Source organism: Callithrix jacchus, chromosome 12, assembly GCF_049354715.1.
Source record: "Callithrix jacchus isolate 240 chromosome 12, calJac240_pri, whole genome shotgun sequence".
Lineage (NCBI taxonomy): Eukaryota > Metazoa > Chordata > Mammalia > Primates > Cebidae > Callithrix > Callithrix jacchus.
In genome coordinates, this window is record NC_133513.1 from 9,879,309 (window position 1) to 9,902,362 (window position 23,054).

The 23,054-nt window shown below is 43.5% G+C and overlaps 1 protein-coding gene and 1 long non-coding RNA gene across 2 annotated transcripts in view; one reads left to right on the plus strand and one right to left on the minus strand.

Annotated features, from left to right (window-relative positions):
* The window catches only part of RBFOX1 (RNA binding fox-1 homolog 1), a 2,602,982-nt gene that overhangs the window by 2,520,911 nt on the left and 59,017 nt on the right, over window positions 1-23,054 (plus strand). Inside the window, 2 exon segments of the mRNA XM_078344605.1 lie at window positions 1,117-1,197; window positions 22,295-22,427. Of these exon segments, the coding sequence (XP_078200731.1) occupies window positions 1,117-1,197; window positions 22,295-22,427 (214 nt within the window).
* The window catches only part of LOC144578568 (uncharacterized), a 153,754-nt gene that overhangs the window by 23,074 nt on the left and 107,626 nt on the right, over window positions 1-23,054 (minus strand). The window lies entirely within an intron of this gene.

The following is a 23,054-nucleotide window of genomic DNA, read 5'->3' on the forward strand; positions in this document are numbered from 1 at the left end:
TGGTCGTGACAGGGAAATTCCAATCAAATAGGGGTGGTTGACCCTACCCAGCCAGGGAAGTGACCAGAAACCACAGGGAGATATTTCCATCACCACTAATGGCCTTACAACTCCTCCAAATTCTAATTCTTTTCAGAGCATTGGGGTTTTAGTTTTGCAGGAGCAGGAAAGTAGAATTGATACCCTGACAATTCCTGACCCTGGTCCATCCCTGGAGTGGGTGGTTGTTCAAAACCTGTCATAGATTGAGGAGGTATCTCAGGATTCCACTGTCATTTGCTGCTGTAAAATTCCATCGTGCAAGGATAAGCCCAGTGCCCTCTGCTTTAAGTCAGGAGGCGGCAAGTCATTGCTGCAATGCGGCCGAGGTTTGCAGGATGAGTTAGGCAGCCTCTCTGGCTGGAAGGCAGAGAGCTCTAGGGAAGAAAGTGGGAATGCAGAAGCCGAAGATCCTCTTACCCAGTGTCCAGTGTGGGTCCAGGGTGGGTCCCAGGCATGGCAAAATTTGCATTTATTTCTTATCTACCTTCTGTTCTTCCTCTGAAGAACCGAATCACAAAGACTGACGTTTGAGGGAAGGTCAAGTTTTCTCTAAGCCTATCAACATGTATGCTTACTATTGATTATTACATGTCCAACCCCCTGAGTTGGGTACATTACCAGTCATACGATTCACAGCCCTTCTTGGAGGTAGGTATATTTACCCCCATTTTCCAGATGGAAATGCTGAGGCACAGAGAGGTACAGTGACTTGCCGAGATCGCACAGTGGAGAGGTGTCAGAGTCAGGCTTCCTATCCAGTTCCCTCCAATAGTCCTAAAGTTCCCTTTGCAGTATGCCGCACTGCTTCCACTCCTGATCTGAACCTGGGTCCTGGGGCAGCCAGACCCCGCTGCACAACCCCATGTGAAAAGTCATGACGTGTGCTTGGTGGGCTGGGTTGGGGGTGGGGCTTCCACTGATTCCCTTTGGCTAAGGCAGGGGGCTGTGTTGGGTGCCCCTGTCCTGCGCTCTGGGATGTGGCTGTGTTTTCATTTCTCAGTTGCATTGCCGTGATCTCTCAGGTGTAGTGTGCCAATTCCCAAACCAGATACCATCTCTCTCTCTCTTTCGTAGGCACGGTCCTGTTGTGCCAGGCCAACCAGGAGGGATCTTCCATGTACAGTGCCCCCAGTTCACTTGTATATACTTCTGCAAGTAAGCCCACTGTCGTGGCTCTCTTTTTGTTTTGTGACATAAATCTGAGTCCAATCACCTTCCTTGCCATGTAAGTTCTCTCCCCCTCCCTCCGCCCCACCCTCTCTTGTGGGTGTCTCTGAGGTGAAGTTATTTTTCATAAGCATGTCTCTGTTTCCCATGCCACTTCCCAGATGTCCTGGCCATTCTTTGTTAGATCCGTCAGGATTTGGGTCCATTGGTTGGGATGTGGGCGTGGGGCTGGCAGGGAGGGGCATGGGAGGGTGGGAAGCTTTAGCTCATTGCCTGCCTGTTATCATAGCTTTGTCAATTCATATCAAAATAGTTTAATAGCACATGCAGGCCACCCAGAAGGCACCCTCGCCTAGCAGAAGATGCTTGACCAGGACTTGTACATACTTGTCTCCTGATCATACTACTAGCCTGCAGCTTCTTGCTTGTTTGCAAGGCTGTTCTGTCCTTTGCTATGTAATTTCAATGAAGAGAAGCAGAGAGAAATGTAGTTCCCCCCAATTTAATGAAGCGCAGAGAGAGTAGCAATAAAGAATCATCTTTTAAAAAGTTGGGGCATTGAAACATATGTAAGTATAGCCGTCAAGTGCTGGAGGGAAGAGACCGCAAATAAATACGGGATGTAGATCACCATGTTGATATGGCAGAACCAAATTTCTTTGCCTGGGGTGGATGCTCTGGGGTGAAGAATGCCCTACCCTCACCCCAATTCCCAGAGCACGTGGAAGAATTAAAGCTGCCACTGATTCTACCATGTTCTCCCAGGGGGTATGTCCCTCCTTAAACAGTCTCCCAGCCACAGCTGAGACGTTATCGTCTGTTTTATACAAAGTATGTAAATTCTGTGAAGTTTCCATAACTGCTGAATGAGTTCTCTTGAGGGTCAGTGTTCAAAAGTGAGTCTGGGGGCCCTGGAGTGGGGGTGGGGGCTGCTTTTTAGACTGGTTGTAAAAGGCAGGGGTGGGAGTGAGAGCAGGAGTACCAGGCTCGAGAGGTAAGAGACACAGGAGAATCCTCACCTTCATGCCAAAACCAAGCATCTCTATTTCCTAAATTGTGAAGCTGAGGAAAACCAACCTCTTCACTGTGAGGGCAAAGGTTACCAGTGGTCACAGGGAACCAAAATATAATGTGACACACCCAAGGGTCTGAGGTCTTTAGGAGGTCCAACAGCCAGTTATTTTTCCTTGTTAAGAGTTTTTTTCGAGACTAAGTCTCACTCTATTACCCAGGCTGGGGTGTAGTGATGTAATCTCAGTTCACTGCAGCCTCCGCCTCCTAGGTTCAAGCAGTTCTCATGTTTCAGCCTTCCAAGTAGCTGAGATTACAGGCGTGTACCACCACGTCTACTGGTTGTATTTTTAGTAGAGATGGGGTTTCCCCATGTTGGCCAGGCGGTTCTACTCCTGACCTCAGGTGATCCACCCACCTCAACCTCCCAAAGTGCTGGGATTACAGGCATGAGCCACCACACCTGACCCAGAGTATAATCTTCAATGGCAGTTTTGGCATTAATTAAGTGCCAAGATATTTTTCTGTGCCTCCCAAGAAGCCCAAATCTAACCACACTGGCAAGACATGGTTCTTTCTGAATTTGTGATAACTACTGCCCCCTTCGGGCCAATGTAGATGTGTGTCCAAGTATCTCCTGAAATTGTATCGCTACTACACAGACTTGTATATTCCTCTCAAAACCTGCACCAGGTAGGTATCACCATGTTTGCTTTACAGCTGAGGACATGGAGGGCACTCAGAAGTGGATCAATTTGCCCAGGATCGCAGAGCCAGTATATGGTAGATTGGTTGAACCTGGGAAAATTATTCATCCTTCAGCTGCCTTTCCAAGTCTATTTGACTAAATCTGATCACTGTTCCATGTACCTGGCTTACCTTCTTCTCTATAAATATTTTCTGAAGGAGCATTGGTGTACCAAAACTTACCATAGGGTTGGGTCCTAGAATATTAATTATTTTTTTCTCTAACATTGCTGTCCTATAGAAGTGTCTGGGATAAAATCTTTATGCTATCCAGCACAGTGCTGATGGGACTGACGCACAGATTTTTATCTCATTTTATGTTACATTAACCACACGGGCTAATGGTTACCCTGTTGCACATTATGGCTCTATATTGTGTGACATATCTATGTATCTATTTTCTTTACACAAGTGAACAGAACAATCAACTCCAGAAGAGTGCTAGTTTGAATTGGTATAGCTATTCTGTTTTTTTGTTTGTTTGGTTGGTTTTTTTTGAAATGCAGTCTCACTCTGTCACCCAGACTAGAGTGCAATGATGTGATCTTGGCTCACTGCCAACTCCGCTTCCTGGGTTTAAGCAATTCTGCCTCAGCCTCCTGAGTAGCTGGGATCACAGGCGCTCACCAATGCGCCTGGCTAATTTTTGTATTTTTAATAGAGACAGGGTTTCACCATTTTGACCAAGCTGGTCTCGAACTCCTGACCTTGTGATCCACCCACCTCAGCCTCCCAAAGCGCTGGGATTACAGGCATGAGCCACTGTGCCGGGCTGGTATAGCTATTCTAAAGTGACTTGGGGAAAGCATATGTCTCACATAGCACACATGAAAACATTTCCCACATTCTCCATTATAAAACAGCTGAAGCATACAGAGAAAATGAAACCATCTAAAGCAAGGGTCACCCAACCCAGCCCATGGCCTGTTTTACAAGGCTTATGAACTAAGAATGGTTTTTAGATTTTCTAAAGGAATGTAAAAACCAAGCAACAAATACAGCCGAGACCTAGATGGCCTGCAAAGCTCAACATTTTAACAGTCCGGCCCTTTACAGAAGGAGTGTGCTGATCTCCAATTGAAAGGGCTGATTTTAGTATTAAAAATACAAAGAGGCCATCTCACCGCACTGTGTGTAACTGTACTTTCAAGTACAAATTTATAATTATGGAAATCTTACAATGTGCATCCAACATCCTTCATTTCTAAATTTTATCAGGCATATTACCTACACATTTCATCTTATGCCACATGCTCTTCATGAAAATATGTTCATGGCCCCATAATACTCTGTTGTTTCACGTTACATTTTAATCTATCCCCCCATTCTCAAGAACTTAGGTTCGCAGCACTTTTTTCAAAAATATTAAACAAAATAAATGCTCTTTACTAGAGCAGTTTTAAAGAAAATAGCTAATTTTACTACCCCATTAAAAAAGCAAAACGAAACCTCGTTTCTTACACTAAGAATCTTCACTTGTCGACTCTTGAGCAAGGGTATTCAGATTGTCAAGCTGGATTAGTATTTTGTAATGGTGACCAACTCTGAGACCAGGTGGGTAGCCAGAGGGGCTTTCGATTACTTCTGTCTGCAGTCTGTGCGCTGGTGTCGAATGTTAAGTTTATCTGCACATCCCTAAGATACATTGCTGCAGCTTCCTTTCCCTTTACGGCTTTTTGGTCTAGGCTGTTTGTGGTTTGCTGGCTCTGCCACATTCACTTAGATTTTTCTCTTCCAGATTAGATGTATGTTCTAGTACAAAGCCGTTCCCCATTTCCTGCAACAGTTCAGCCAGCACCTAAAGGGTCATTTTTGCATGAACGCCTGTGTACACACACCACCCCGCACACCGATTATACTCATCATCCAGGATTGTTCTCTCAACAGGTCCAGTTTGCACAGGGCTCAGTCACTTATTTTGTCTTTACATTCTGATAGGTGAAATTTTTTTCTCTAGGAATCCAACCATTGCCCTCAAAGCTGGGGCTGCCACACTTCTCCGCAATCGTGTAGGATGCTCTTATTTTTTAACTGGAAAATGCATGTGTTCCTTATTCCTGCTGAACAGCTGTGCCCCTGAAGAAGGTGTGTGTAAATGACACTTTTGTATGCTGAATCCTGTGTCTACTGACTTCCAAGAGAGCTCTGGAGTTTTGTTTTGTTGCACTTCTTTTCCTCCATAGATCTTTAAATGGCCTTAGATTTTATTTTTTAAGACTGAAATTGCACCTCTTCCTAGCCAAAGAGCTAATCATCTGTAAATAACATCCTTACATGCAGCAGGGGAGATGGTTTTTAAAGGAACCCTGCTGAATTAGTCTGTAATGAAAATAATTCCTACTGAAGTTATCTGCTTTTGAGGATGTATTTTTGTATAATAGTGAGGTTTTTTTCCACATTAAGTGAATCATCCCAATTATGTAACCCAGGACACCTAAAAGTATGAAGAGAAGGATTTTTACTCATAACTTTGGGTCTATACAATCTAATTCCATAGACTCTTCCATCGGACCCCAAATGACTCCGGTTTTTCTCCCTCACCCCTGAACTTCATGTGGGTTTAAAACCCTAGTTCAAATTGTCACAGGTCATTATGCATCCTCTTACATGTTCCAATAAACTCCTCTCATCCAGAATATAAACTGGGCCTGCTTTCTATCCAACTTAAAGAAAGAAAGAACAAAACTCTGGAGAATTAGGCAAGATTACCTAGTATCAAATGCAAAAGATTGACCATTATTTTTCAATAGGCTTTCAATGGAAACAATTCAACCCCTTAACAGGAAGGTTTAGTGAAGCGGGAAGGGGCTACTGGCATGTGTACTGTTCATCCCCTTCTGAAGGCCAGTGTTCAGCCCCCTTCTCTTGTCCAGGGGAAAAGTACTAGCTGTATTTTTGCCAGCACTGTTTTGCATACAGTGAATGCACCATACCAAAACTGGCACCAGGCAGAAACGGGAAGGTAAAGGACATACCACGTCTCTTCCAAATTAAAACATGAATTCCATTTTCAGTAGTTGAAGTATCAAGAGGTAAATCATTGGTTGGATGAATGAAAAGTTCACTTCTGATTCAGATTAGCAAACCGAGCTATCACGATCCTTATTTACATATGAAGTAGCTGTTTCCAGAAGCACATCAATGTTGCTTTTGTTTTCTTCATGATTTTATGAATACATTTTTAATTACAATAGTAACAGGTGCTCATTGTAATCAGTGTGAAGTGTGCACACACACACACACACACACACACACACTTGGAATAATGCAGGAATAATATCTTCACCTTATTCAGTAACACAAACCCTTCAAGTGTGTGGATGCCCAGTATCTTTCTACATTTTCTCCATGGTTACTTAGAAAAGGACATACACACATGCAACGTTTGGGGTGTGTTATTAGTTCGGCTTTACACAGAGGAGAGCGTAGGTGTTAATTACATGGACATTCCATATATTAATCATATTTAGTTTCACATAATACATTGTGACCTTCCCCCTTTAAGCCTTTTAGATATTTTCATACTGTTTAATGGCATAAATGGTCAACAGTCGATTCAACCATTCTCTAGCCACAGGCATTCAAAGCTACTTCTTTGTATAATCCCATAATCCCTCTATAAGGCTCTGGTAAACATCTTTGCCAATACCCTTACCGACCACTACTTCCAGTTCTACACTCAGCATTCCCGAACATGAAAGTGTTGTTTCCCTCCCAGCATTCCTGCCAGCACTGACATGTTTTGCTCTCTTTATTTTGTTGCCAACTGCATAGTGGAAACTAACATCTCAATTTGTTCTAGGCTGTGTCTTTCTCCTATTAGTGATCATCATCTGTTAACATTTTACATTTAGACTATACTTTTGAATCCCCAGTACACATCTTCCTTTTGAGTTTTTTCTCATTTTATTGTCAATTCACATGTGACAATATGATACTTGTTCATGAGGAGGATAACCTATGAATAGCTTAGAAGTTGCAAATCTATTTCCTATTTTGATGATGGATGTTGCTCACGTTCCACTATACATTTTTAGTTACATAGGCAAATGTGTCTGTCTTTTCTAATTATTTTAGGTATCATTCTGGATTACAAAATGCCTGTCAAGATCAAGTTTTGTTTTGCACTGTATTAGTAAGATTGGGCTGCTATAACAAAATGCCATAGACTGGGAGGCTTAAGCAACAGACATGCATCTTCTTACGGTTCTGGGGGCTGGAAGTCCTAAATCAGAGTGCCAACAAGATTGGGTTCTGGTGAAGGCTTTTTCTTGACTTACAGATGGCCACCTTCTCCCATGTTTTCACAAGACAGAGAGCGGGGAGGTAGAAAGACAGAGAGGGGAAAAAGCCCTCTCTGGTGTCTCTTCATATAAAGGCACTCATCTTATGAAGGTCCCACCCTCAGGACCACATCTAAACCTAATTACCTCTCAAAAGGCCTCATCTCCAAATACCATCACATTGGGGGTTACAGCTTTCACATATGAATTGGGGTGGAGGAGACAATTCAGTCCATAGCAAGCCCCTTGATACAGGGACGTCAGTTTTATTTGTCAAGGGCTAGAAAAGCATTTTCCAGAATAAAGTTCTTTATGGTTTCATATGCTTATCAATGCCATTGGGTATATTTTCCACAGTTCCATGAAAGTCAGAGTTGAATGTCAGATCCACATCAGGACAAAACCTCAAGTTAAGATAAGATGCATGATCATTTCCCCTGAAATTTTCACCCTGATAGCCCTCCCTCCTCAAAAGAAAAAACAGGTATCACAGGCAAATGCTTGGGAACCTGAATGTTATCAAATGCAAAATCATTTCCTCATTTATTCATGTCTGTGAAATTCAAGGGCAAGCGGTAGGGGCATAGTTTTAATTGATATATTGAGCACAGATTTTATGGAAGTAATTGTGTGGAATTCATAAAACAATGATTTAAGTGGCAGAAACATACATAAATCAGGCCTGCACTATTTTACTTTTAGGTAATTGATAGAACTTCCACGGGTTTCTGCAATTAAAGTAAGGACCTAAATTAATTTATGGCTTCCGCTTCTGCAGAATACAGAAAATGTCAGTAGGCTGGACTCTAATAGAAAGCACACATAAGGTCATTGTATTACTGACACATTGGTTTGAAGAGTTGTGTCTTCTTTTTCCCTCACTTGCCAGTAACTGACAGCTTCCTGCTTTCCTCCCTGTTTTTTTCCCTAATATTTTATGGAGGGGGTGCTTAAAAATAACTAGGTCTGGGATGAAGGTAAGCAAGTGAGGTGCTCACTTCAGAAAGAGACTGAAGGGATGCCCACACTCCTCAAATGGCATTTTAATGACATATTTTTAAAAATCTAAAGTAATGGAAAAACATCCATGATGCACAGAGTATCAAGATGGAATAGGTTTTATTAACCTTTCCTTTCGGAGCCTTAAGATCCGATCTGGCTTCGTCCAGTACTACTTAAATTTTGATAGTGTACTGATCAAGGATTTTAAAAATAACTTGGGTTTTAAAAGATTGCATTAAAACATCATTTATCTTCATTACAGAGTTTTTTGGTGTTTCCTCCCTTCCACTCCTAAGTTCTGCAACGCCTAACTGTTGTGACCCTAGTTCCAGCCCCGAAATTATGATATCCATAAACATAAATAATGGTTATTAGGCATCACTCTATGTCCCGCATCCTGCCAAGCCCTTCCTATGAACTTAATCCTCAGAAGAAAGCTTAGAACAGGTATGATTACTTATGCCCTCTTTTCTCAGGAGGTAATTTAGGCTTGGGGGCATTAAAGAAGCTTGACCAAGATCACCCACTAGATCAGCTTTGAACCAAGCGTGTTCCTCTTCACTACTCTCTAAACCTTCCCCCAGAGGAGGGAAACAGCATGGGCGCCAAGAATTGGCTGAGCAGGCAGAGGTCCTGTGGAACCTCTCAACACGTGTCCAGTATCTCTATTTGGGCCAAGGTTGTGCTGTCTCCTCTGCATCCCATGATGTCTGGGAAGGCAGCTTTTCCCTCTTTGATCCCTCTGGCCAGGCTTTGGTAAGTTTTGTATTTTTTTTTTTTTTTTTTTTTTTTTTTGAGACAGAGTCATGCTCAGTTGCCCAGGCTGGAGTACAGTGGCGCAATCTCGGCTTACTGCAACTTCTGCCTCCCGGGTTCAAGTGATCCTCCTGCCTCAGCCTCCTGAGCAGCTGTGCATACAGGCACGTGCCACCATGCCCAGTTCGATTTTCAGTGGAGATGCAGTTTCACCATGTTAGCCAGGATGGTCTGAATCTCCTGACCTCATGATTTGCCCACCTTGGTCTCCCCAAGTGCTGGGATTACAGGCATGAGTCACCTGCCCGGCCCTCTTTGTTCTTTTTAACCAATTTCAAGAAAAAAATTAAAACCACTAGTTTAACCTCCCATCCCTAGCTGTTTAAAAGGGAAAGTTCTGCAAAGAGGCATCCACATTTCAGGCAGCTGCTATGTAGCTCTCTGTCATTGCTTTGGTTATTAATCTCAATGCAGAATGGTGGCTTTCATCTCTTTCAGATGGGTGTCTTGCTTCTGCAAAAGGCCGCCAATTGCAGAAACTACCATCCTGTGGTGTGCCCCCAAACATCTTATTTGTCTTGATATTTCTTTCACAGAAATACATATGACAGATAAGGAGTCACTAGAGGATGCGTTTGCTGTGTGTCAGACAGATATTAAAACAATAAACTATGTTGTCCTGAGATTCTGCTGCACGCACAGCCGGAGAACAAGACCGAGATGAGATGTTTCGGAAAGGCAGTGAGGCAGTTGTTCTGGGGGAATTCCCTGGAAACCCAAGTCCTGTGATAGCATTGACAGAAACTGTTTTTAATGCTCACATTCTCTTAAGAGGATCAACTGGCTGGTGCAGCTCCTGCATTTAACTCCTTGACAATACTCGCCCTCACCCAGCCTCATCACAGGCAAGAGAAATCCTTCAATAGTTTGAGAGGCTTATTTTGAGAGTCTATTTTTTTAAGCACTTATCTGCACTTTATCTGCTTCCCCAAACTAATGTGGATTTAGAATTTTTAAAAAAAAAAATTCATTTTACATTCAGTGCTCTGAGCAGGTAAGCTGCAGGGGCCAACGACAAGATCTTGCTCGATTCGTGAAATGGGAAGGAGGAGAGTGTGATGTCACGAAGCAGGTGCACATGCCTGAGGGCCCAGCTTTGTAAATTGAGCCAAGTCCTCTCTGGGTCTACAGAGCTGGGGATGATCAGCTCAGGAAGGGAGAGAGTAAATTGAAGGGCGCTCATGTCACTCAAGAGTTGGAGCAATCACACTCTCATCAAATACCAGGCTTCTTGGACAGAAGTGAGTCCAATCACAGAGGGGGCTGCTTCCTCCCTTCTCTTCCAAAATAAATCTCCTACTCAGCGCAAAGATCATGAGGAGAGGCTCAGGTTGCCTCTCATTAAAGGGAAAACAGAGCCTGGCGTAGTTCATAAAAACCCAGTAATAAAAACATGTGCTTCGCTAATGCCAAAAACACCATTTTCTCCTATCATGCTTGGGTATGAAAGAACTGTCGTACCCAAAGCCATGTATTCCTCCTGGAGAACTTGGGAGCATTGTTAAGACAATGCGGTTTCAGGACCAAACACCACACCATGTATTTTAGATCTGTCTCCCTGAGTTTTGTTTGCCTGCATGTGGGCTCTTGATGCCTAATCGCTTTTCATGTGAAAGAAAACAGCAAAGGCCTAATAGTCTGTGGGTATCTACTAGCCTTACCCTTCGTATTTGCCACAGCAATCTCAAAAATTTCCAAAAGATTGTTTTGCTTTTTTCTGGCAAATCCTAATTCCCACTAGTGGTTTTACAGAATTTTTCTTGAGCTACGACGTGATTTAGTGAAACGAGCTGGATTCAGGAAGGTCTGGGAGTGAACTCTCATGGTAAGACTAGTGCCAAGACCTTGGTCAAGTTTCCTTGCCATGTTAATAGTCATGCCTACCTACCTACCCATGACCAGTAAACAAGATTGCTATGCAGAGTCTTCTAGGCTGCTGGAGGCATTACGGCTCCTCAAATGGCTGCATTTTCCTTTTCTGTTTTAGAAGACTTTTTTAAAGTCCACCAAACCGATGTGGTGCTGCTCTTCTAGCTACTGGAGAGGCTGAGGTGGGAGGATCACCTGAGCCCAGGAGTTTGACATTGCAGTGAGCTGTGACCATTCCACTGCACTCTAGCCTGGGCAACAGAGTGAGACCCTGTCTCAAAATAAATAAATTTCACCAAAGAAGCTGGTTTGGATGATTTACATTAGTCTAGTGACTGGACCAGTGGACCATTCCTGAATGGGACTCCCTCAGTCTGTGCTATATGGGTGTTTTGGAGGCTCTGGCTCGGGTATCAGGCAGATGATCCCAAGGCTCAGAGAGCACCTGTCCTCCAGGTTGGCTTTAGCATTGATCAGAGGATCAGGACTCCGGTTAAGTCTGAAAGCTGATGCTCAAAAGTAGATGACCTCAGCACCCACAGACAAACCCGCTATCCCCCCAGCAATGGCTAGGAGTGAAATGAACAATGCATGTGCGCCGCGTACCCATCCTGTGAGCCACCATCAGCCCCCTCTGAGGGCTTCATGTTCGGGAGCTGCGTCAGCCCAAGAGAACCATGGGAAATCCAGCCCAGCATATAGAAGCTAATTTATCTCACTTGCCCTGTTCCTACCTGGAGAGACAATTCACCGAGCTTGCTGTTTCAGCCAGCTGTTAGACAGAACATGAATGATTTAATAGTTGAACCTTGAGTATGTATATGCACTGGATAAAGTAATTATATAAATTATTTGGGTTTTTTTCCCATGGCTTCCTGGGAAACAGGAACATTGTTATCAGTCCAGGTTTTGTTAAACGAATAGATTATGACAAATTGCCTCGTCCAAGTTAAAATAGATCTCAGCTCTTCAGGGCTTTGTCTTCTCCTTCAAAGCACAGAAAGCACCTCTGCAAATATGTTTCGTGGTTCTGCCAAGTTAAACACTCCAAGATCGAGACTCATTCTCACTTTGCCGAATGAAATGTTACAAAAATCCTGCCCCAGGTGGGGGGAGCTTGTCAGTATCTGTGAGGAGACCAATCACAAATACCTCTTCTGCACTGTAAAAGCATATCGCTACACATCTAGCAGCCGCGATATTTGCCACTTGTCTGTTAGATTAATCCAACCATATATCATCTGTGAGAAAAGATACAACAGCTAACTTTCGGAGGGAAGCAGAAACAGCGCGGTAGTTAGTTCGAACCAAGTCTACTGCCTTTGCTCAGACACAAAGACCTTAAATGATCAGGGAATATTCACGTGCGCGAATGGTGTTGTGGCTTTTGTTGTGGCTTTGTTCATTTGTTAAGTTAGGGAACCTTTCTCCTTTGGGAACACCTGACTCCTTGCTCAGAGTAAATCCTGGTGTGCTCATTGCATGTAATTTATTTTTTCCTAGATGACTAATTTCTTTTATTTCCACAAAAAGGAGACTTATTTCAAACCCAAGTTGTGTGTAAGGTGTTACTTGATAACATATTAACAAGGCAATTATATACAGAAAAATGTGCAACTGCCCAAAATGTTATGAAAGTTTCTTATGCAAATCTTCCAAGGCTTTGAAATAAGTTTCTTATTCCAGTCTTCCAAATGAATGTCTAGTTGAATTTAGTCATAAGGAGCTCATTATTTTGACAGCAATCAGGTTTGTGTGCCACTGAGGCCTTTACTCACTGTACTATTGCAACCCTGCTCACTATGTCTACAGAATCTGTATTCCCAATGTTTTTGGGTTGAATACTGCCCCCACCCTGACACACACACACATCTAGATGTGGAGGTAAACCCTAGTGGCAAAGGGAAACAGCTTGCCTTTGAACTCTTATCAGGAACATAAATCAGTGGTGATCCCTGTGGCCAGCATCCAATTAGCAGAAAAGGAACAGTGCCTTTCCAGGTGTCCTGAAATCTCAGAACATACATATATAACAGAAGATTTGGATCTACTGCTAATGAGAAAGAGAGGGGGGCGGAAAACAAGAAAAAAAATAATACGTAACAGAGAAGAAATGGCTGGCACACACACACACCTCCAATGTCTCCTCTGTCCCTGAACAAGAAGCATATTGAGATCTCTGGAAGACTGTCAACAGATTCCCCTGCAAAGTAACCCAATCCATGAATTGGGGCTGGCTGTGTCTCAGATTTGGAGTGGATGTAGGGAGATGATATAGCAGCTTGCACAGGCAATAGGAGGGAATCCAAACTGAGAGGCTCTAAGAAGCAGAGAGAGAGAAGTAGAAAGCTTTTCCCCAACCTGACTGGGGTTGCCTTTGTGTTGCATGATGAGTAAGATCATAGGCTCTGGTGTCAGGCTGCCTTGGTTCAAACCCCTGGGTGAGTATCCGGGCTGCTGCTCTATACCTCCATCTCCACTCCAGCAAAGTGAAGACAGCAACAGTCATGGTTCATACAGTTTTGTGAGATGTTAGTGGGTTACTCTCTGGGTCTGGCAATTAGCAAGTGCTAGTAAATCCTAGCTGTTATCATGCAGTTGAATTTCCTTTACCTGATAATGGAGTCTCGAGGTTCGAATTTTGCCAACTGCAATCACATGGATCCTTGAATTACTCCACTTATCACTACCTGGGTTTTTAGACAAGTGAGGTCTAGAATCCCTTATCACTAACTCCATCACCAACCCATAGTTTCTCTGGGAATATATAGCCTTCTCAGGCAGCATCTTAGCCATCACCAACCCATAGTTTTTCTGGGAATATATAGCCTTCTCAAGCAGGATCTTAGCCACTCTCACAACGCATTTGAGGATTGCCACCCATTGTCTTTTGTAACTGAAGGACTGTGCCATTCTGAGCTCCTTATACACTGTAGTCAATACACCTATCAATGATATCACCTTGTGCTTGGTTCTCTTCTAGTTGCTGGAGACACGGTAGGGACCAACATAGAGTCCTCAGGACCCCTGTACTGAGATATGCGTAAGGAAGTTGAAATCAAGTCAGGTGATAAGAAACTGAGGAGAAGGAAAAAAATCAACAGCAGGGTAATATGATGGTAACTGGTAACCGTCGTGGGGGTCAGGAGTCGTGAGATTAGATGGAGAGGTAAAGGCTTTGGTGGCAGTGATGTTGAGATTTGGGATCTGAGTTTGGGAGTCAAGTTCACGGTCAGCGACTGGACAAAGGAGAGAGAATCTGCAAAAGCGACTGAAATGCAGCCAAGCGAGGCTGGAGGAAAAGGGGACATTTGAGCCTCTTAAGTCTCACTCCCCAAGTCTAGCTGAAGTTGAAATTTAGATCAATAAATCTGGCTTGGACAATCAGGCCAGTACGTTGTCACCATCTTTCCCCTCCCCCTTCAAAAATGTGCATTTCTCTCCAAGTTCACATTCTTACCAATTCCTTCGACGCATCCCAATCAGACCTATAACAGCCTAGAAACTTCTGGCTAATTTGGATGTGACTAAAACTTTTGTACCATGACGTTATGTAAAGAGATTCAATTATGGCACGCAGTGTTTTGTGAGTAACTACCGCCCATAAAAAGTTAATTAATCAGGGCTGTGTCAATTTCCTCGTGCCATGTCAATTTGCTGCAAGGTAATTAATCACTAATCACCCACCAAGCAGCAGGCCCAGGGACAATCCACGAGTCATTTATTGTCTTTCCCCAAATAAATGGCACGCGCAGCCAGGAAGAAACACATCTTGCCTTTGATAATATTTTTATCGACACTTTTGCATGTTGTAATAGACTGCAGCAACAAGCAGCTGCAGTTCAATGGAATATGAATATTAAGGAAACAAATGAGCAGAGATTTATAGGACATTGCGTTTCTGTAATGTCAGTGTTGAGATTAAACCCAGCAAATGAACAGTGAAAAATTACTCTTCCATGTGGAGAATGGTGATTAGACTTGTACATTAATTAGAAATTTTTGTTTTCCTATTCAATGCATTTCAAATGAGGATGTCCTATAAGAAACTGTTTGTCCAAAATGTAGATTTATTCACTCCTAAACAGCAGTATTTAATAGCAACATGCATTTCATACTGAAACAAGGGTCAATCCCAAATGTGTGTTTCAGGGATAAATCTATGTGGATATGAGAACTGGAGATTCCACACATTAAGTGGCCATTTTGTCTTTTTATTAGTGACTGAAAGGATGGAACCTTTCTCCTCCACCCCCGCCTTTTTTTTTTTTTTTTTTTTTAGGCCAAACTCTGAAATTACCGGATTTTTAAAAACGAAAAGCCTTTCCATTTTTGTTTGGAGGTAGCATTTAATAGGCTTCATCATGTTAAAATGTTCATTCCAGGCCATTTAAAGAGAGTGACCTAGTTGCGTGTAAATTCTGTGTCATAAACCAATTTGATGTACTTTTGAGATTCGTTCTGAAAAAAGGAGAAAACATATTTTGCCATTTGGAAAAATCAGATTTTTTGACTCTTCATTGTGATGTTCCTTGCACGATGCCCTGCCTCTGAAATTGCTGCTCTATGAGCTACGGCTGGCGGTTCATCTTCCCTCAGTATGTTACCTATTACGCCACTTCTTAATTTATGGTCCAGCACACGGAATGGGAGTTCCCCCAAGGGGAATCCTGCAAAACCATCAACCTGCTGTTGAAAGCGCATCTGCACCCCCAGAATTGTGTAAGTGAATATTTCCTACCATAAATTACCCACAGAACAATTTCTCCCCAAATTTGCATGAGTATTTCTCAGTCTTAAAACCTTCCAAGGGTGGGGAAATGTGTCATAATGGAGCAAAGGGAGAGGAGGAGTGGGACAGAGAGCGCCCCCCCCACAATCCATCCGGATGCACACCTTTTCCCGGGCATCTGGCAATCTCATGCAAATTCAAACCAGCGCACAAATGCAAAGAATAATTGCCCATTAAAGCGGTTGTATATTTTTATGGCTTTGATGCAGAATCCGCCCCCCTGTCGGGTTTTGCATCTGCTACTCTTCCATCTCTCCCAGAGCTCTGAAACTTTAATATGCAGTTTATAACCCTCAAGTATTTTCCACTGGTTTTGTGTTTCTTCTCTTGGGATTTCCTGGCTGGTGAGATGATCTCATTTATGTTTATTTTTGAAGGTAAGCACCATGTTCGTAAAGGAGAGGGAGAGAAGACACACTCATCACTGTAAATACATTGAGTGCAGGGCTCATTTGAGGTGGGAGGTGGGGGCTTTGTTTCTGAGGGGGAGGCAGGCAGTTAGCAGTTGACACTTTAGTAAATGGCCCATTTGGCTGGTTGATACACCCACACATCTTCCGTTTTAAAACGTTGATTTGCCGTGATACTTCAGCACCACCACAGCATGCCTCTTGTTACATCCCTACAGCTTCCATTTCATCGAGTTCCATGGGGGAGAACATCTTATTCCCAGGAACTGAGATGGTTACTCCACTAACCTCTCCTAAAATATGCTCCGTATATAAATCTAGCTGAAGGGTGAGAGTGGGTGGGTTGGAAATGCTGATGTGTCAACAAGATGCTCAACTGGTATTTTCTCCAAAAGCTCTTGCCCTGTTTTGAGAGAAATTCATTTTTAGCTTATGAGCTAAATCCAATTTGTGTTTCAGTGATACCAGATTTTTCTCTTTGATTCATGTTGGATAAGGTTTCAGAAGGCATCTCTTCCGTATAATGAACCTACAGGTTTTCCTGTCTCCCTCATGCCAAAAACCAAGGATTTATCCTGTAGCCACAAATCAACCTGCATCCTTTCCCCATTGTTCCTTAATGATGGTCTGCTTACATGTGAGTTAACTTGAAGTTGAACTAGGAAAAAAAAAAACTGCCAGTTAGGGTTATAAATGACCATAGTTGTCTTTTTCCTTTTTTTAAACACAGAGGCATTTACAAATATTGGATAGGGCAATATGTTTGACTGTTAACATTAATGTAAACATTTTTTTAATATTAATTCTAGAAGTGGAGAGAACATTGTGAGTTTCCATTTGGCATTTTGCACTGTTAGTCATTCACGGCTCACTTACTGGATCCACACTTCTAAACTAGTCTATTTGGCATATCTGGATCCAGATTCTCAACTAGGACAGTTGATGTAACTCTCAGTCCAAAGGTAAGTGTCATGCCTTACAGTAAACATGTAAGAGGTTCTCTCTACGTGGTTCAAAGACAAGACAGTTTACTCTTGTTTAATTTGTATCTGAATCATCTGTGCAGGTAATTATCCCAAATATACATTGCACCATGTTCCAGATCTCTGGAGACTACCACACCACACCTATAGCAAGTAAGAAAAACATCCATTCTTCCATGCCGTGCTGAGTTTAAAGGAAGTGTGACAGACACTTGTACATGTGCACGTATTTTGCCCTTGAAATGAATTTGTCTTAGTGGCACTGGAAGAAAGCCACGCTGTCCCTAAACCAAGCATCGAGGGAGAAATCTTCTAATGAAGATTGGAAGAAATACAGAAAAAGCACAGCTACAAGTTTGACAAGTTAGGAATTATCAAAATTGCTATTTTCTGTCGTTCCTGGTTGCACACATTTATTTTATTCAGGGACTATGGTTGCTGGGCTGTCAGAGAGCATTTGTCTGAGGTTATAAGGAAAGAGAGATGTGTTGAATACCTTTTAATAGGTGTTATCTCTCTGGGGCCAAAATCTGAATCCTGCTTTTCCATAAACAAGAAGCAATTTTAAATCTTGATAGCATGCTGCCATCAAGGAGAATTTTAACGAATTGAGGGCTCTGATCATTTCAAATGCAACAGACTTGTCCAAGCAGCCTTCCCTTGCGTTGAAATCATACTCATTCTAAATCTGGTTACTTTTTCTGAGTCAATGAAACGCCTCCAAGGATGGAAGTAGAAATTATCTTTCTAGGGATTGTGACTAAGTTTCAGTTGTGTTATAGGAAAGGGGTCCCAATACAGACCCCAACAGAGAATTCTTGGATCTCGTGCAAGAAGGAATTCAGGGCAAGTCCACAGGGCAAAGCAAAAGCCAGTTTACTAAGAAAGTGGAGAAAGTACAGCTACTCCCATGGACAGTAGGGTGCCCCCCAAGTAAGCGGAGGAACATGTCCACTCCCAGGTATAATACTGGTTTATATAGGATAAAAAATATCATGGGGAAAGGTGCTCTGCTACATGGGTTTGTGATAAAGGATTAATTTTCTTAATGACTACATTTTGTAAAAAGTTGATATTATCTTTAAAGCAAAATTAGGAATGCTTCTGTTCAATATATCGGGATATCAGGACACTCCCAAGTCTGGGTCTGTTTAGTAAACATTATCAATCTGTTCCATTAACCTTGCACATCTAGAGGCTAGGAATACCTAACTTTCTGGGAATGCAGCCCAGCCGGTCCCAGCCTAATTTTTCCTAATCCTCACTCAAGATGGAGTTGCTATGGTTCGAACACCTCTGACAGGTTAGCCGCTTGCATGCTGTTTATCTGCAAATTCTGGGCAGGTCACTTTGTACACAGGACAGTACTATGGAAGGTGGACAGTGAAGAGGAGGTGGCTTCACTGTCCCAGAAGGAAGGAGACAAACATTGGCTAACAACCGACAAGGTGTCTAGGTGCAGTATTATGTACCTGCTACCTGCTTGGTGCCAGTTCGTCATCCTAATGGATGAGCAGAACAAATGGACATCACCACCCTACGGAGCTTGCATGCATGCACCAGTGAGAGTCCTTCATTTCTGTGACCCAAGCTAATGATTTTTACATGAATCAGGGGAAGATCAGGGCAGCCCTCTTTAGAAGAAAATTCCAAAAAAAGATTAAAAGAAAGTATTGCAATGAAGGCAGGAATGAATAAAGAAATGAAGGGAGAAGAGAAGAAGAAAAGAGGGAGGGGAGAAGGAAGACAAAAATAAAGGAGCAAGTGTAATAAAGGAACAGAAGAAAGGCAACATGATCGATGAGCATTTTTCTAACTAGACATTTCACTAAAGGGCACCTTGGCCAGCCCTAGATTAACAAGAAAGACGTAACTGAAAATACCTTCCACCCAGGACACTTGAATTCTCCAGCCCTTTCTCCATGAAGCCTCTGGTCCAAAGCATGACTGTGGTACCCTTTTGTTTTGCCCAGGTTATCTGGCCTTCCAGGAAGGCCGTATTTAAGGCAGGAATTGATTTATAGTCCTTCACCGTGTTCCTTTCACAAAATAAGAAGTCCCCCAGTGTGCCCTGCCTGGGGGAGCCCAAAGACCCTCCTAGGAAGACTGGTAAATATCCTGCGTCAAGAAATCCATTTTCTCCCTGTAACAAAGAGGGCACAAAATGGAATCCTGGCTCCATGCTTTCAACAGCACGTGCTCCCCTCTCTATTGCCAAGTTTCTGTTTCATGTTATATCTCAACATCTGAATCCTCCAAGAATTATTGTAAAACCTGCTTGTGGCTGAGAAGGAGCTTGTCTGGCTCCCTCAGCTCCATAGCCAGTGATAATGAATGGGTCAGCATAATTACCGTGTTTCCTCACACAGGCAGCCAGCTGCTCTGCCAGATTGTGAATTTTTCATTTTCTTTATTTCAAAATCCAGGGTGTTCCTCTGAAAACTTAATAGTTGAACTGTGGCAAGACAGATTTGGAGTCAAAGCCATTCCCACTCATTTTCTTCCCAGTCCTAAAGCAAGTGTCTCATCTCTCATTACTTCTGGGCTTTTATGATATTAGAATTTACTCGTGCTCCCCATTAAAACCCAACACCTCTCTGTAGTTCCAAGCATACCAGTTGCCATGTGATCCAGGAAACTCAGGTGCTAGGAGCTGGCAAAACATTTAAATAAAATAGCATGATCTGTCTTTAGCAAGAATAAAAGAATTAAAAATAACCTTTATCGTCTTCTCAGATACAAACAGAAAGACAGCATCATTCTCGGTTCTACGGTCCTCATAATTTACCCACATCGTGGTAGAAAGGCACAGTAGAATCCATAAAATAGGAAAGCTGTTGGATTTTTAAAAACATACAGATTTCTAGATAATAGCCAGTTGGTCTTCGCTTTAGTCGTATTCAGGGGTTTTATTTGGGCCCTTACAGTTGCATCAGTAATTCGGAGTGGCTTCTGTAGAAAATCTCACCCACTCCCTTTACCCACCATGTACGTACAAACATACCGTATCTATGCATGAAGGCATAATTCTTTCAGGTCTAAGTGCACTCTGTGGCCACCCCATCCAACCTCCTCATTAGCAGCTGGGGCCTCCATTGAGGCTCCCCATGCACATTTTTTTCCTTCCAACTCTTTTCCCTTTTGGCTCCTTCTACAACACACACCTGGGTCCACGCATCCATGCACGTGGAAGGGACTCTGAATGATAGGAAGACATGAGGGGGAACGCGTCTAATCCTGCAGCCCATGGTGGGAAGGGGACAGCTCTTCTTGGCAGTTTGGATAGAGGGTGGAGACAATTTTAACGTGAAACAAGCCACAACCCCTGCCTCGTCGAGGTTCGCTCTTCTGCAGAAAGCCTGATAAAGGCGTTTGTTGTGCTGGGTTAAGTCAGAGCGCTTCCTTCATGGTGGGCCTTCTCAGCCTTTATTGTGGCTCTACGTGAGACAGGGACTTCCCAAAGGCATTTTTTTCAGACAAGCATCCTCTGTGTACACAGTTTGGGAAACACTGCCTATTGCTTAGTCAGATGGGACAAGCGTGGTCCACATAGTGAGGGTACTGGGAGGGTCAGAGAAGTGAACTGAGCTTGAAGGCAAAAGTGATTTCCTGGCCCATGGGCCCTGATGAGTTAGGATTTCCCTGAAATACAAGGAAGGCCATCTCAGGTAGAGGAAACAGCATTAGTTATCAGGGGCGGGGGTAATCATCAGGCTTAATTTCCTTCTGAACTCCTCCCCTCCTCATCATGCTCAGGCTATTCTCCCCCAGGGAAGAAATCCCTGCCCACATTTTTTTTTTTTTTTTTTTTTTTGAGATGGAATCTTGCTGTTTCCCAGGCTGGAAGGCAGTGGTGCCATCTCAGCTTACTGCAACCTGTGACTCCAAGGTTCAAGCAATTCTCCTGCCTCAGCCTCCCGAGTAGCTGGGACTACAGGCATATACCACCACGCCCAGCTAAATTTTGTGTTTTTAGTAGAGATGGAGGTTTCACCATATTGGCCAGGCTGGTCTCAAACTCCTGACCTTGTGATCTGCCCACCTCAGCTTCCCAAAGTGCTGGAATTGATCCACCACGCCTGGCCACCACATTCTCCTTCTAAGAGTCAGGGTCCCCGCCCCTCTCATATTTGTAATTATGGTGGTTGCCTTCGCCTTTAAATGCTGCACAAGAGTTTAGCAGGCTTATGAGATATTGGTAATGAGCTATTTCTCAGGGCATTTTTGCTTCCTGCACTCAAGACACATACATGTGTCAATGGGAACACTTCACTGAAAAATAAAAATAGGATGGGGGAAAGCTATGAATAAAAAACACTCATGCAGTTTGGCCCCAGAGATAACTACTGGCACGTGGAAAGGCGTGTATATGTGTATATCAATACGTTCATATCAGCATATGTACATGTAGATATGTTTATATACATGCACACATTCATACACACGTACACATGCATATTCACCTAAGTATATTTCACACACGAATACACATGTATATATAAACATAGGTATATGTACTGGTTGAAAAGACATCACACATCTTGCAATCTGCCCTTCTGAAAATCTGTCTGTTGGGCGTGGTGGTCTGTATCTGTAATCCCAGCACTTTGGGAGGTGGACACAGGAGGATTGCTTGAACCCAGGATTTCAAGACCAGCCAGGGCAAAGTAAGGGAGATTCCATCTCTATAAAACATTAACAAATTAGCCAGGCATGGTGGCACCCACCTATCTGTGGTCCCTGCTACTTGGGAGGCTGAGGGAGGAGGATCACTTGAGCTCTGGAGGTCAAGAGTGCGATGATACCTGATCGCAGTACTGCAATCCAGCCTGGGCAACAGAGCCAGTCCCTGTCTCAAGCAAGTTAACTACTTGTGCAGTGAGCTTTTATCCTGTTATTTAGAATTCTTTGCAAATGTTTGTCAGTCACTGTATTCTCCTGGGCTAGGGGCCCACTGTGTTAACTCCATCCTCTCTGGAGTCCATCCCTGGCCTCTGTGCTACTCTTTGCTTTTTAACCTCCTGACTCCTGGAAGTGGGTGGGGTCCTGCTGGGTCCCTGTGCAAGGACAAAGGTTTTGGAGGCGGTTTCCTCTACGGCAGGATGTGCATCTGACGGCCTGTATATTCTCTCTCTCTCTCTCTCTCTCTGTCTCTCTCCTCTCGCCCCACAGTGCCAGGCTTCCCGTATCCAGCTGCCACAGCTGCGGCAGCCTACCGAGGGGCGCACCTGCGTGGCCGCGGCCGCACCGTGTACAACACATTCAGGGCCGCAGCGCCCCCGCCCCCGATCCCGGCTTATGGCGGGTAAGTGGGGCAGCCTCCAGGGCGGGCCTCCCTGCACCAGTCCTCCCTCCCCAGAGGCACGAAACTGTTTGCCAGTGCATGATGGTCTTGACTCCCCCCACCCCCACCTCCCACCCCCAGAACCGCCCCCGGCATGCAGCCCCGCGCGCACCTGCAGTGGAGCACCTTGCTAAGAGTATTGAAAAATGAGTGTAATTTGTCCTGTCATGGTTGGTGCCTTTAAGCATTCTACATGTCACATGTTGTTATGTAAATTCTCTTTGAAACTGAATGCTGGAGAACAGAGAAATGGTTACAGCCAAAGATGTATTTCTGATGATTGTAAACATCTGGTTATTAAGGAGGTTGGACCACATTTGCCCCTTGAATTCCTCCACGGAAAGACGTGAGGTTTTCATACATAAAAAATCACTGGGGTGGTATTGCCTCCTCCCCAGAGATATCTTCAGTTTTAAGGTTCATGAATCTTTGCCTGCAAAGAGAAAATTAGGTGTGGAGTCACATGCAAAAAAGCAAGAGTTAATGAAATTGCAGTTAAGATGTATTGTAGTTCCGTTTTCCAAAATGGCATTTGCCTTCCTTTCTCCTCCGTGGGGAAAATGCAGACTGGTCTGTTTCCCATTGCCA